Source organism: Balaenoptera ricei, chromosome 14 (genome assembly GCF_028023285.1).
Source record: "Balaenoptera ricei isolate mBalRic1 chromosome 14, mBalRic1.hap2, whole genome shotgun sequence".
NCBI classification, from domain to species: Eukaryota; Metazoa; Chordata; class Mammalia; order Artiodactyla; family Balaenopteridae; genus Balaenoptera; species Balaenoptera ricei.
Genome location: NC_082652.1, coordinates 38,345,554 through 38,358,408, shown reverse-complemented (window position 1 = coordinate 38,358,408; position 12,855 = coordinate 38,345,554). Strand labels below are relative to the sequence as shown.

Below are 12,855 nucleotides of genomic sequence, written 5' to 3'. Positions count from 1 at the left end.
AATTGAAGTCAGAGAAAGGAGAAATGAGAATCTGATTCCTAAATGCAGAATGGACTATTTCATTTTAGAAATTGTAAGCACTTAAACTAGAGCCAGCCATCATTCTTCCTTCATTTGCATTCCCATGGAAATGTATTTTTCCCCTAGAGAAGTGCTATTTCTTAGAGATATAATTCAGTGTACAGTGTAAAAGTAGTACTCCACAGCTATTTGCTGATCCTTACTATTTTTTTCCTTATCTTTTAAACTAAAAAGGGTGGTTTAAAAAAAAGAAATAGACTTCAGAATTGGAAGTTTACTCTGTAACCTCAGCATCTAACACAGTGTGGGTCTAATAGTTTTTCATGCCTGTTAAATATTTTTTGATGGAGTTGGCAAAAACCTAGTGAATTTTGTAAGAATCATTGTTCTGTAATAAGTATATATTATTCATATGTTGGCAGAACATTGATAAATCCTATTTATGGATATTTCTTCTACCTCTCAACCACCCACTTCATCACCCAGAAGAGAAGTGGTTTCTCTAACATTATTCACTTCAAGAATTGATCTAACTTTTAAATAAGTATTGCTTGCTAAGTTTCTTTATAATGTTTTTCCAATCAATATAATATTTAATATATTTTTGAGGTATAATTTATATATAATAAATTGTACCCATTTTAAGTGGTTGATAAATTCTGACATATGTGTATACTGTGACCACCACCACAGTCAACATATAAAACATTTCCTTCACGGCCCTTTGGAGTCAATCTTCTCCACCCACCTCTATCTGCAGGCAACCACTGATTTGCTTTCTGTCTTATTGATTATTTTCACCTATTCTACAATTTCATATACATGGAATCATGTAGTACACACTCTTTAGCACCTGGTTTCTTTCATACAGCTTAACATTTTTTAGGTTTATCATGCTGTATATATTAGTAGTTCATTCCTTTTTATTGTTGAGTAGTATGGGTACATCACAACTTTAAAAATTCATCTGATGATAGATATCTGGGGTTGTTTGCAGTTTGGAGTTACTATGAATAAAACTGCAATGAAAATTTATGTATAAGACTCTGTATGGATATATATTTGTATTTGTCCTGGGTAAATACTTAGGAGTGGAATTGTTGGACCATGTGTTAATTGTTTATAAGAAACTACCGAACTGTTTTTTAACCTACCATAAACACTTATTTCTTCTTATCACTTGTTTTGCAGACACTTTATAAAACCCAGGTAAAGGAACTTAAGGAAGAAATTGAAGAAAAAAACAGAGAAAATTCAAAGAAAATACAGGAACTACAAAGTGAAAAGTATGTCCATTTTAGTTTAGAACAAGAATCAGTACTATAGCAAAACATTCTTAAATTTAAGTTTAAAGATAGAGAATAGATGTGCCATTATTCTGATGGCAGTGGAATAGCAAATCTTATTGGGCTAATTCAGAACAAATCAAACTAGATTTAGGCTAAATTTGCCTTTATGGTGAAGAAATAATTTGATACATTAACACTGTAGCGTTTGTACAGAGATTCACTAAATTGTGACAGTAAATTGTTTTCAAGGGTCTCTCAATCTTCAAACATCTATTTGTATATAAATAGTTCATGCTGTATTTGCAAGTCATCATTTTATGTTAGGTAAAGGTATGCAGGGTCTTCCTCTTAGTATTATAATGCAGGTTAATTTCCATTGCATGTGTGCCTAGGGCCTTACAAGGAGGTGATCTTAGAAAGCTATTAAGTGTAACAACTGCTCATAGCTAGATAGTGTGAGAACAAACATTGAAACTAGTTTTCTCACATTGTTATATTCTTTTCCATATAACCACCTTTGAAGGAAATTTTAACTTTTATTGTTGAAGCAAACAAATACATAAAATAGCAAAACATGTACAGTTTTATGAATTATATGACAAATATCATTATAACCACCACCCATGAACAAAATCTACCTCAGAAGCCCACTATATCCCCGCTTCTGCTTATGCCTCTTCCCTCCCCACCACAAGAGTAATCACTATCCTGATACTTATTTGTTGAAGGAACTGAATCATTTGTCCTGTATAGTTTTCCTCAGTTGTGATTTTGCTGATTCTGTTTCCATAGTTAGTTGAACATTTTCGTCATCCTTCTGTGTTTTTTGCAAATCAATGGTTAAATCTAGAGTTTCACTGTTTAGTATGGTAGCCACCAGTCACATGTAGCCATTTAAATTTAAACTTTAGTTCATTAAAACAAAGTTAAAACTTTAGTTCCTCAGATGTACTAGCCACGACTTAGGTGCTTAATAGTCTTATATGGTCAGTGTCTACCATATTGGACAGCACAAGTGTAGAACATTTCTGTCATCATAGGAAGTTTTACTGGACACCCCTAATCTGGAGGCTTAAACAGATTCAAATCTGATTTTTAGAGGGAAGAAGACTACCTCTGTTTTTAGCAACCATTGGCACTCAGTGCTTAGATTCTTAATACATTAGGTAAACTCTAAGGTAGGCACAAAGCTACATTTCCTGGTTTCTCTCTGTGACAGTAGTAAACTCCTTTTGTAGAGTATAGTCTGTTGCCTATCATTTGTGTGGTATCTACAATGTAATATACAGTCCCAGTTTATATGCATTCACAGTGAAGGGGACACCCAATCTGCTACATACTATATTGTTTCATGGGGTTGATATGTTTTCCCTTGTTTGATCTGTTTAAGAAAAACGTGTTGATCACCACTATTGTGCTATGTGCTGTGCTTCATGCCAGTGATATAATTATTAATAAGTTATGGCTCTTACCATCAAGTGCTTCAGAATCTAGTCAGGAAACAGACATAATTAAGGTAGGTGGCTATTGACAAAGTGCTATTGGAATATACTGAAGGGGTATATACCTCATCTTACCTACCATCTGGGATTCAGAGAACATTCCCCAGGTGACAACTAAGCAGAGTAGAATTCACCAGGGAATGGGATATGGGTTGAGAACAATATAGGCAAAAGCCAGTCTGTGATTTGGGAGCAGCAAATGCTTTCATTTGCAGGTAGGGAGACAGTTGGTGACAGATGAGGCTGGAGAGAGAAACCTGAGTCAGATTACAAAGGGCTTGTGTGTCACTGGAATTATCAACATTGAAGAGTGGAAGATTTTATTTTTGTTGCCATTCTCTGTTGTATATCCACATCACCTAGATCAGGGCCGGGCAAATAATAAGTATTCAATAAATATTCAATGAATAAATGAAAATTTAAGCTAGGGATTGACAAGATAGGGTCTTAGAAATCTCCAGTCTTTAGAGAATGGATTGGAGTGAGGCAAAGCTGGGTGGATATAGGGAGTCCAGTTATACTGCCATAGGAATAATCTAGATATACAATTATAGTGGAAGTTGGCAGTAAATGGAGAGGCAAGTGCATAGGAAAAAATAGAAAGTAGAAGCAATAGGAGTTGTAGATTTGAAGGTATGGGGATAAAAGTTAGGGAAAATTTCAGGTCAGCTCAAGTCTCTGACCAGGACAGTTGGGTTGTTGGTAGTGGTAGTCCCTATGCTAAGGAATACCAGTTTGGGGGAATGAGAGCAAGCAAGGTTATTTCTATTTCACACCTACTGAGTTTGAGGTGCCTATGGGATGTCCAAAGAGAAATGGATACCAGACATTGGCATTATTGCTTTGGAACTCAAAGATAAGGACTTGAAGCCAATTCAACAGTCATTTCATGCTGAAACCACTAAGATAGATGAGATTTATTAAGACGGTTGTGTTTATCAGGGTTTATGAACTCTTGAGCCTATGATACCATACATGTAACTGGGTTGAAGTTAGTTGGATCTAAGTATCGGTAGCATCCATTGCGTGAGTTGTGAGGATTATAACAAACTGAAGAGTTCATGTCCTCAGTTCTGAGCATTTGCTGCCACATGGTAGCACTGACCCAGTATTTCAAGATCTTCTGGTTTTTCAAGAGAAGCCAGGAATCTCAGTTTTTATGTAAAATATTGGCCCAAATTTATTTTTAAGTGTGTATGTGTGCATGCATGCATGTGCACGCACATGCAGGTACAGAAAGGGAGGTAGGAGGGGACATTTATATGGACTCATTTGGCTCTCTCAAGCAACAAGTTGTAACCCCTAGTGTAGGATAAGGAATGGGCAGAGGAAGGGAAAGTATAAAGTCACCCATAATACAAAGAGGAAAGCAGTGGGGGTATCACAAATGCCAGGGGAATAGAATATTTCCAAGAAGAGAAAGTGACTTAAAATTCCAAATACTCAGAAAGGTCAAGTAAAAAATAAATTGTCCATTATATTTAAGGTTGTTATCTTGTTGAGAACAGTTCCTAAATAATGATGACAATATTGATAGGTACTATACTGAAGTAGACTGAGACATGAGTGGGAAGGGTAGAAGTACAGAGAGAGTAGACAGCAGCCACATTGACCTCTTTACTATTCACAAACCGGTCTGTTACTCTTCTGCCTCAGGGCCTTTGGACTTGCTCATCCCTCTGCCTGGAACATTTTCCTCTGAATATCCACATGGGTTCTTCCTTTACCCTCTTCAGGTCTAGGCCTAAATGCAATCTCAAGAGAGACCTTCCCTGAACACTCTTTCAAAAATTGAGAATGCCCTCACCTTACTACCTAGCTGCCCAGCTCAGTACTCTCTTCCTTGTTTTATTTTTACCTGTAGCACTTATCTCTTCCTAATATATTACAGAATTTGCTTACTTATTCTGTTGTTTTTCTCTTTCCATTCAAACTTAAGCTCAACAAAGGAAGGAATTTTCAGTTGTTTTGTTCTTAACTCTAATTCACTGCTATATGCCTAGCATCTAGAATTGTACCTAGAACATTGTAGATGCTCAGTAAATATTTATTAAATCAAAAAATTCAAGAAACATAGTTGTTAAGGCAAGGAGCTACGGCAGTAGCTGGAGGAGACTGTGAAGGAGCGTCATTTCTTTTTAAAGATAGCAGAAATTTGAGCATTGGACATGGCAGGGAAATCAGAGTGGGAAAAGTTGCACATCTGTTCACTGATTCAAACAAAATTTCTGAGCACTTTCTTTGGGCCAGATGCTTTTCTAGGCATTTGGAATATAGCAGTGAATAAGAACAAAGCCCCTGCTTATAATCTTATAATCTAGAAGCATAGGGAATTATCGATAAATTGATTTCTTTAAGGAGACAGGAGAATAAAAGTGAGAGATTGGCCTTAAACATCAGTAAAGACAGGTCTTTTACTATGGAGAGTTGTGAAGGAAGTCTGGATGAATGTAGTTGCAGATAATTTATCTGAACCTGATGCAAAGCAGTAACCCCAGATGAGAACATGTTATCCATCTGAAGCCCTGCATTACTACCCCTTAGTATTCATAGACTTACCAATGGCAGTATTTTTTATCTTTTCCTAACTCCCCTACTCTTCTAGACAACTATTTTCTATCTTTTTCTCCCTCCTCAAATCAACAACTTCTCCTTGTTCTCATACTCAGCAAATGGCCTTGCTTCCTGGAAGTCATAGAACATCTCCTCTCTTCCACCAGCATAGCTACTAACCTGTTTGCGTCTGTACCTAAAACGCTACCTTCCTTCTGATTCATGTAAATGGACAAAATTTACATGAATTTACCTAAAGGCAGCCCCTCGATCCCATCCCTTTCTGCCTGCTTAACAGTATGACTCCAGTAATACTCTCATCTTTCCTACATCGTTTTTTCCTTTCTGCAGTCATTCCTATTGTTATATAAGCATACAGGTAAACGTCTCCTTAAAAAATAACCTCCTTTTCTTTTTTGTTTTTTTTGTAAGGGTTTTTAAAATTTATTTATTTTTATTTTTGGCTGTGTTGGGTGTTTGTTGCTGCACGCGGGCTTTCTCTAGTTGCGGTGAGTGGGGGCTACTCTTCGTTGTGGCGTGCAGGCTTCTCATTGTGGTGGCTTCTCTTGTTGCGGAGCACGGGCTCTAAGTGCGAGGGCTTCAGTAGTTGTGGCTTGCGGGCTCCAGAGCACAGGCTCCGTGGTTGTGTCGCACAGGCTTAGTTGCCCTGTGGCATGCGGGATCTTCCCAGACCGTGGATCGAACCCATGTCCCCTGCATTGTCAGGTGGATTCTTAACCACTGCGCCACCAGGGAAGTCCAGCCTCCTTTTCTTTAAACTACATATCTTACTTCCAGGTAGCATCCTATTTTTTTTGCTTCCTTTTGTAGCAGACTTCCTTGAAAAGTGACATACCATTTATCATCAGGTCCTCTTCTCCCATTCTCTCTCGAGCTCACTCAAGACTTTTGTACTTATTACCCTACCAAAATAACCCTTTTCAAGGTCACCGGTGACTTCCTAATAGCTAAAAACTATAGTCAGTTCTCAGTCCTAATCTTATTTAATAGGAACAATTGACATAATTGATTACTCTCTCGACAGAATTTCTTTATTGGCTTCTGTGACACCAAACACTGTTTTCCTCTTATTGAACTGGCTGCTCTTCCTCACCCTTCTTTGCTCCTTTGTCCTTTCCCATCTCTGAGACCTTTAAAGTTTGGAGGACCCAAGGGATCACTCCCTACTTGTTCTCATCTAGCCTCAGGGCTTTAAATAGCATCAGTGTACAAGTATATTCTCCCCTGAATTCCAGACTTGTAAATCTAGCTGTCTGTTTGACATCTCCAGTTGAGTGTTTAAGAAGCATCTTATATGTAACATGTCCAGAAAAAATGCCTTACTCCCTCACCTTGCCAACCTGCTCCTTCCCCATGTCAATATTAGCTATTCTGTTATTCCTAGTTGCTTAAATCCAAAACTTGGAGTCATCCTAGACTCTTCTTTTTTTCTTATATTCTGCATGAAATCCGTCAATAAATCCTAGCTATAACTAAAAAACATGTCCATAATATGATCACTTCTCACCACTTTTAACATTTACCAGCTTGGTCCCAACTACCATCATCTCCAATCTTGATTACTTCAGTTGCCTCCTAACTGGTATCCCTGCTTCTACCATTGTCCCCCTTCTAGTCTGATCTTAAACAACAGCCAGAATGATCTTTTTAAGACAGAATACTCATAGTAAAAGCCAAAGTCCCTATATTGTTTTAGAAAGCCTTATAATACCTGTTCTCTCTCCCCACTTCTCTTACTACATCTCACAACTCCCCCCAACCCCTCCTCACTCTGCTCACATTAGCTTCCTTCAGAACATTTAGGCATTTGGTATTAGATGTTTCTTCTGCCTGAAGCTGTATTCCCGGATACACTGCATGGCTCTCTTACTTCCTCCATATATTTCCTCAAATGTCAGCTTAGCAGAGAGGCCTCCTTGATCACCCTCTATAAAATAGTGACCACACTCACAGCCTCTTCACCTTTCTTTTCATTGCTCTGTGTGATATGCTGTATATTGTTCATTTCTTTGAACTGTCTCACACTACTAATGTATGTTTTCTGAGGGCAGGGAGTTTGTTACTGCTGTATGCCTTAATTCCTACAACAGTGTTTGGCACATAGGAACATTCAAATATTTGTTGGACAAAAACAGTTGTCAAAAAAATTATTATTTTTTGTAGTCACTATATGTCTTCCTCTTTAGGCTTGAGGCAGCCTAAAGTATTTGTATTACTCTCTTAATAGAAAATAGTTGGAAGTCATTCATTCATTCATTTAATAAACATTTATTGAGCACCTACTGTATGTAGGGGTTACAATTATGACCAAGATAACTTATCGAAGACAGGTTCTTTGGGAAGAGCAGGCAAACTGCAGTGATCTGGTCGTGGTCTGAATGTCAATTCTGAAAGGCTTTTAAAATGTAATTCCTAAGGAGCATTCCTAGAATAGTTTACGGTGGTTTGCAGGTCTATTTATAAGTCTTCATAATCTCATTGAATTTCAGAGCTGGAAGGGACCTCAAAAATAATGTAGTTTAATCCTCTCATTTTATGAATTTGATTAAGTTGAGCTCCAGTAAGTATAAGGAACTTGCCCAATGTCCCTAACCAATTAGCTAGTGGTATAATGAGGATAAGTAAGGGTCCAGGCCTGGCCTCTTGATTTATAAGCCAATGACATTTCCACTGTGCCATGCTGCGTTTCATTCCAGATCCCAACACATTCCCTTCTAGAAGTAGACTGCTTGCCATTGTTTTATTACCTTTTTCTTAGTTAAGCAAAATAGCAGGTACAAGATTAAAGTGTCCTTTGCTTTTATAGTTTTTCTAAGTGTGAGAGGTTAAATTCATTACTTTCATAGGAAGTCTGTAATGGATTCAAGGTTTATTTTAAGCAATAAAATACTTAATTCTTTTTATTATTTAAAAAGAATTGTGTTTTTAAGCATATGATTAAGTTAGAAGAATGAATTGAATTTGTTTACATTCATTTCTCTTTTAAATCTACTAGAGAAACTCTTGCTGCTCAGTTGGATCTAGCAGAAACAAAAGCCGAGTCTGAGCAGTTGGCTCGAGGGCTTCTGGAAGAACAGTATTTTGAATTGACCCAAGAAAGCAAGAAAGCTGCTTCAAGAAATAGACAAGAGATTGCAGATAAAGAGCACACTGTTAGTCGGGTAAGTGTGATAGTTCATTAAGTTATGTGATTAAAATTAATTTAAAAATCAAAATAGGTTACATGTTAAAGCGTTAGGGTAAGTGTAAGTGCATGAGTATTTACTTATACACAATGGTCAACTTGTACTCATATATAAAATAATTTATATAATCTAAAACAATTGTTAATGATTGAAATTCTTATTCAGTGTATTGGGTTTTTTCCCTTTCTGGCTGTAGATTTTAATATATTTTCTGTAAAGAAATGCTTACCTTAAATTCATTTGTTTTATTATCTTAATAAATTGCAACTGATTTCATGACCAGAATTCTATAAAATTCAGAGAAACTATTTTGGGATAAAAAATTCTTTGTGGATATCTACAAATCCATTATAGAAAAACCAGTACTACAAACAATTACCTATTCCTGAAATTTATACTATGGTCTATGTATTATGGAACTAGAAAGGGAAGTTATAGAGATTTTTCTTCTTGGTGGTGAAGCCACCATCAAATGCTCTGGTATAAGCAGGTCTGGGTTCAAATCCCAGCTTTGCCTCTAAGAAGTTACATGGTCTTGGCAGTTTGCTTTAACTTCTCCAAGCCTCAGATTCTTCATCTATAAAATAGAAACAATACCTATTCCACAGGATTCTTACGAAGATTAAATGAAATCATATAAATAGAAGGGTGAATAAGTACATTACTAAAAGACATTGTTGGAGGACAGAGGAAATGAAAAGTGCCCACCGAACTGAGAAGGTATCTTGAGACCGAAAAACAAGGCAGGCAGCTCCGTATAATCAGTGGATCAGTTTATTATAGGGTACCTTACTCACAGAGTGGGTTCGGACAGACAATGATCTGGAAGCATTCACAGCTGCACTCCACACCACCAAGGGACCATTGGGACAATGTTATAGTTAACCTAGGGTATGGGGGGTATGTGGTTGGAAATAGGAAGTGCATTCCTACGTCAAGATTTATGAATGGATAACTAGTCTCGTAGGTACCAGGAATATGTCAGCGAAGGTCTTCATCACTGATTGGGGACTAACAGAGCATAGAGGCCACCTGGTCCTAATGATTATGAAATAATATCTATTAACTACAAAGCCCTTGATAACAAAGAAGTGATTTTTACCACACAGTACAGTTCTGGGTAGGGTCAGGGGAAGGACAGGAGGAACTATATGGGCCCACAGTGGCATCATTTATGCTAACAGCCATACAATAATCAAACATTTTAAACTGTCATTTTCATCATCATTATTCAGATGAAGAAACTGAAGCCCAGAAAGGTTGTGACTTGCTAAGGGTCACAGAGCTAGAAAACTAAATGCATATTTCCTAGTTTCTAGTCTCGTTCTCTTTTCATTACATTTTTTATTCCTTCCGTTCATATGTAATGTGTATATACACACACTGAAATAAGTTTTGGAAGCTAACAATTGTTTTTAAATATTTTGAATTTAATTATATCCACATATTTTAAACTGGAAACCAGATGTTTTTATAATTAAGCAATGTCTGACCTGTCCTCATCTATGGAAAATGCAAGTATTTTTTTAAAGGTTATTGTTTTAAATATGAGACTAGCAAAGAGACTGTATAGCTTAAACGTTTCTGTGCTTTGTTTAGCTCGAAGAAACAAACAGTATGCTAACCAAAGATATTGAATTATTAAGAAAAGAAAATGAAGAGCTAACTGATAAAATGAGGAAGGCAGAGGAAGGTATGTAGGATTTTTTTAAAAATCATAAGTTAAATCAAGTTCAGAGGTAAATCTTTATGTTGTGCATTAGGTTTTTGAAATATTTGTTTTCATATATTAAATAACTTTTGTAGCCTTAAGTATTATCTTAGTAGAACTTAAATATTCTCACCACCACCCCTCCACAAAAAGGTAAATATGTGAGGTGATTGATGTGTTAATTAACTTGATTGTGGGGGATCCTTTCACAATGTATGTGTATATCAATTCATCACATTATACACTTTAAATATCTTAAAATTTTGTCTATTATACCTTAATAAACTGAAAAAAATCTTTTTTTAAAATATTAATTAATTAATTTATTTATTTATTTTTGGCTGCGTTGGGCCTTTGTTGCTGTGTGCGGCTTTCTCTAGTTGCGGCAAGCAGGGGCTACTCTTCACTGTGGTGCGCAGGCTTCTCATTGCGGTGGCTTCTCTTGTTGCGGAGCACGGGCTCTAGGTGCGCAGGCTTCAGTAGTTGTGGCTCGCAGGCTCAGTAGTTGTGGAGCACAGGCTTAGTTACTCCACTGCATGTGGGATCTTCCTGGACCAGGGCTTGAACCCGGGTCCCCTGCATTGGCAGGCGGATTCTTAACCACTGCGCCACCAGGGAAGCCCTGGAAAAATATCTTAATGAAGTTACTGAAAGTTATTATGTGGTATATACTAATTTGAATAATTAGTTATTGTTACTAATAACTAATTAAGAAGTAATTAAGAATTAAATATTTTATTGCTTAAAATAAACCTTGAATCCATTACAAAATTTCTATAAAAGTATCTCATTGTTGCTTTGCAAGGCAGAAATTAATTAATGCCATGCGATAACATTTTATATAATTTATTGACAGAATATAAACTGAAGAAGGAGGAGGAGATCAATAATCTTAAGGCTGCCTTTGAAAAGAATATCAATACAGAACGAACCCTTAAAACGCAGGTATACATGCTCTTAGCCTTTTCCATGTGTTTGTATTTGAGTATCATATATTCAGCAGTTAATATTTGCTCTTCATGTCCTTTTTCTTAAAACTGAGATTATAAGGTTCAAGCTTTTCATTAGACAAAATAATGTAATATTCTTTCTTCATTAAATGTGGAAGACTTATTCAGGAAGTAGGATTTCAAGCGAGTTAAGAAAGCTAATTCGTCTAGTCATCTGATTAGTGAAGAATTTGTTTTAGATTGTATAGAAAACCTACAATTGACAGTAGGAAAACTTAATGAGGAGAAACCACATACTTGACTGAAGTCAAGAGAGAAGAATGGGGAGTGAGTAAGAAACTTAAAAGGGGTAGAGGTATCATTTTGCTTTGTATTTTGCAGCTAGATCAGATTTTTTACACTAAAACTTGGTATCTTGTCATTTTACCAAGTTATCCAGTAGTTTAAATTCTTCATAAGCTACTGTGTACCTCAGTTGATTTTCACAGTAAAATAAATATTTTCTACTTGATAGCTCCTTACCACTAATCTATTCTCCCTCTCAACAATCCTTCAACTAGAGTAGTCTTTCAAAAATGCACTTAATACTTGTTGAAAATCCTTCAGTGGAGATTTTACTTCCCTTTATACCCAAACAGAGACCATGAAGAAAAAGATTGACATTTATTACATACAAAAAAGTCCAAAAGAACATAAGTTGAAAGGAAATAAACTAGGAAGAATATTTGCAGCATGTATAGATAAATATAAAGAGCATCTGCAAAAAAGAAAAAGACAATCCAATAGAAAAAAGAAAAAGTAAGGGACACTTAAGAGAAAAAAGAAGCAGTATCTCTCTGTACTGTCATGCTTGCTTATCCAGCTCCTCCACCAGACTAGGATGCCTTTGGGGCATAATTGTATTTTCTGTGCTTATATCTAGTGCCTATCAGAGTACTTACATGCAGTATAATAAGTGCTGAATAATTGTTGAACAATAACTGGATTTTTGCAAGCCTGTCTGGTTCTTACATTTGAACAATGAGATGAATCAATAATAGTTACTTGTGCTACCAGTTATCATATTCCAACATTCATTAGGTTCTCCTAATTTTCACATACACAAAAAGTCCTGCTTCCTGATTTTGAAGAAAGAAATATATTTTTAGTGGAGATTTAAATTGGGTAGCTACAATGAAGAACCTTATTAATAACATTTTAATATTTTAATAGGCTGTTAACAAGTTGGCAGAAATAATGAACCGGAAAGACTTTAAAATTGATAGAAAGAAAGCTAATACACAGGATTTGAGAAAGAAAGAAAAGGAAAATCGAAAGCTACAACTTGAACTCAACCAAGAAAGAGAGAAATTCAACCAGATGGTAGTGAAACATCAGAAGGAACTGAATGACATGCAAGCGGTAAGGTTGTGTGTTGCACTTGTAGGATTATTTTAAATTGTTATTACTGTATATACTTATTGTCTACTGATCTCATTTAGTTTTTTTAGTATAAAAATCATATTTAGGTTTATATTCTCCATAATTTGATTACTGTTACTCTAATTTGAACCATGATTTGAAAAAATAGAAAGATACTCTGTTGCCTGTTAACTATGACTTGAGTAATTTTTACCCCTTAGC

At 36.0% G+C, this 12,855-nt stretch overlaps 1 protein-coding gene across 3 annotated transcripts in view; it reads left to right on the top strand.

Moving 5' to 3' along the window:
• The window catches only part of ROCK1 (Rho associated coiled-coil containing protein kinase 1), a 138,840-nt gene that overhangs the window by 111,674 nt on the left and 14,311 nt on the right, over positions 1-12,855 (top strand). For all 3 annotated transcript variants that reach the window (XR_009497207.1, XM_059894051.1, XM_059894052.1), the window contains 5 exons: positions 1,213-1,307; positions 8,382-8,547; positions 10,171-10,264; positions 11,139-11,227; positions 12,445-12,633. Coding sequence is in view for 2 of the 3 variants with exons in the window: in XM_059894051.1 (XP_059750034.1) it covers positions 1,213-1,307; positions 8,382-8,547; positions 10,171-10,264; positions 11,139-11,227; positions 12,445-12,633 (633 nt within the window). In the remaining variant the exon portion in view is untranslated. The remainder of the gene's footprint in view (positions 1-1,212; positions 1,308-8,381; positions 8,548-10,170; positions 10,265-11,138; positions 11,228-12,444; positions 12,634-12,855) is intronic.